Source organism: Aplysia californica, unplaced genomic scaffold (genome assembly GCF_000002075.1).
Source record: "Aplysia californica isolate F4 #8 unplaced genomic scaffold, AplCal3.0 scaffold00005, whole genome shotgun sequence".
NCBI lineage: Eukaryota > Metazoa > Mollusca > Gastropoda > Aplysiida > Aplysiidae > Aplysia > Aplysia californica.
The window spans coordinates 136,531-139,119 of record NW_004797275.1 but is presented as its reverse complement, the minus strand read 5'-3'; the positions used below and the strand labels follow the sequence as shown (position 1 = coordinate 139,119).

The following is a 2,589-nucleotide window of genomic DNA, read 5'->3' as shown; positions in this document are numbered from 1 at the left end:
TATAATCATAACTACTATTATAAAAGTCAACGCTTAAAAAACCATCAGCTATTAATTGATTAATTGACTACAAGCAAACGGTGCTCATCGTACGTGCTCATCATCATCCTCATCCTCATCACCAAAACCATCCTCATCCTCATCCTCATCCTCATCATCATCATCATCATCATCATCATCATCATCATCACCAAAACCATCCTCATCCTCATCATCATCATCATCATCATCATCATCATCATCATCATCATCATCATCATCATCATCACTACCATCTGCAGCACCGCCACCACCACCATCTTTATCATCATCATCTACAGGGTTCTGTGAGCAGTTTCCGAAAGGCTTTCCTGAACTCCGGGTTGAAGATGGTGTAGATGACGGGGTTGAGGAAGCTGTTGATGTAGCCCAGCCAGACGAAGAGGCTGAAGTAGATGGGGTTCATGTTGCAGGCCGGGAGGTCGTCCAGGTCGTAGCGGATGCAGATGGCGCTGATGATGTTGAGGGTGAAGAAGGGGACCCAGCACACTAGGAACACCCCTGTGGACACATGGAAGAATGATGATGAAAAGGATAATAATACCAACAACAACAATAATATTAACAATGATAATGATAATAATAATAATAATAATAATAATAATAATAATAATAATAATAATAATAATAATAATAATAATAACAGCGTTTATAGATGGGGCATGTCAACACTCTACAATATACTTTACAACTATTATTACAACATTAGAACACTCAGAAACGTCCCCGCTTCCAGGGAAGCATACGGTGAAATTTGCGGATTGTACCCACTCGAAGACGAAGAAAATGACGAGATATTGGTAAATGTTTTCTTTTGTCCGATCGGTAAAGTTTAGATATTTTAGGCAGGTGGCTGATTTTAAAAATAATAAAAATATATATATACAGACCAACCCCATTTAGATTATTTAGGGGGCGGGCTGCTTCATTGTAATGAGTCACCAAAACGACCTAGATCCTTCAGGGGACTGGCTGGTTCTACACTGCCTGTCAGGACCAATCAGAGTTGACTGGGATACAATGTCCCAGAAAAAGACCGATACATTCTTCTTGATCTTTTTCTCTTTTTTTTGTAAGTGTTTTACATCGCTTGCAACTGCATACGGTCACATGATAGCACGGGACACATTAAACATTTTCAGTTGTTAGGAAATTTTGAATTTTTCCCGAGTGATCTGTAATGTGCACAACTTGCACAAGGGGCTTCCGAGATTGTCACATTTGTTCGAGAAGGTTAAGTGTTAGATCTTTCATTCCATAAGATCAGGGGTATCGCTGAAAGACAAGTAAGAAAGAGCCAAGGAGTAGCAGTAGAAAACCCCAGAAAGCGTTAGCAGCCTAGTGGAGGGAGCAAAGGAATTAAGTGAGGGGGTGGGGGAAGAAAGTGGAGACAAAAGCAGACGACAGAACATTGTTTGAGAGAAGGATAGAATATGAAAGTTCAAAATTTTAGAGAAGAGATTTTTCTGTCACTATCCGGATTCGAACACACGACCTATTGAATGAAAGGCGAACACCTTAATCTCTAGGCCACGAGAGCTCCCACGGATATATTTAATGAAAATTTTCTTCAACCGGGAATCGAACGAGGTTTTCTGTGTACGATAGGTAAGCATCTAACTGCTCTACCACAGATCCTGGTCTCTATGGGAGAGAAAGGTAAGGATGGACTGAAAGATCAAATCGGACAGATAAGTTGCAGTTTTAGGGAAAATCAAGTTTGTCTTAGTAAGACTTTTACGGCATTTGCAACACAATTATGCCATATAAGTGCCGAAGATTAGAAGTGTTACCAGAGAGTAACGAACACAAAAAAAGAAGGTGGAGAGACCAGGACGATAAATGTTAGGTAGGAAAGAAGGAGCAAACCACACTAGAGCATCGGCTAACCACCAGCACATGTAAAGTGAGATAAAAAGGGAAGATAGACAGGCAATAAGTAGTTAGTGTTGAGGGAATCAAGATAATAATAAAAATAATAATACATAATAATAAATAGTATTTGTATAACACATGATCCTGCTTTACAGCAAGCTTTATGCTCTTTACACTATACTATCCCCCAAGCAGATTTATAGAACACTCAGAAACATTCTCAGCTTTCCGGGAAGCATACAGTGCAAGCAGCTGATTAAGCGCTCTTACACTAGCAAACTGACAAGATCTTTCACTGTCTATAGCTGGGTACCCATTCTCACCTGGGTGAAGGGAGGAAAATTTATTTAAAGCCCCATTCCCAAGGACACAACGTCGGGTCCCTAACGGGATTTGAACCTACGGCCTTACGGCTGTAAGTCTGAGCGCCTGTCCACAAGGCCACCGACGCCACAAACAACAACAACAACAACAACAACAACAACAACAACAAAGCAGTAAAAAAGCACCCCATCCGCCAACCAAACGTTTTCCACCTAGATCGACACAAAAAATGAGATCATTTTGGAGACAGGCCCCCTGTCAGGACAAACTCGGGTACAGAGGGATACAATGTCCCAAAAGTTTGCCTGTCTGGTTGTATCTCTCTCTCTCTCTCTCTCTCTCTCTCTCTCT

General features: G+C 41.0%; 1 protein-coding gene across 1 annotated transcript in view; it reads right to left on the bottom strand.

Annotated features, from left to right (window-relative positions):
- Positions 1-249: 249 nt before the first annotated feature.
- The window catches only part of LOC101857451 (5-hydroxytryptamine receptor 1D), a gene marked incomplete at its 5' end in the record, with an annotated part of 31,932 nt that continues 29,592 nt past the window's right edge, over positions 250-2,589 (bottom strand). The window contains 1 exon segment of the mRNA XM_005089359.3: positions 250-540. Coding sequence (XP_005089416.2) covers positions 311-540 — 230 coding nt within the window.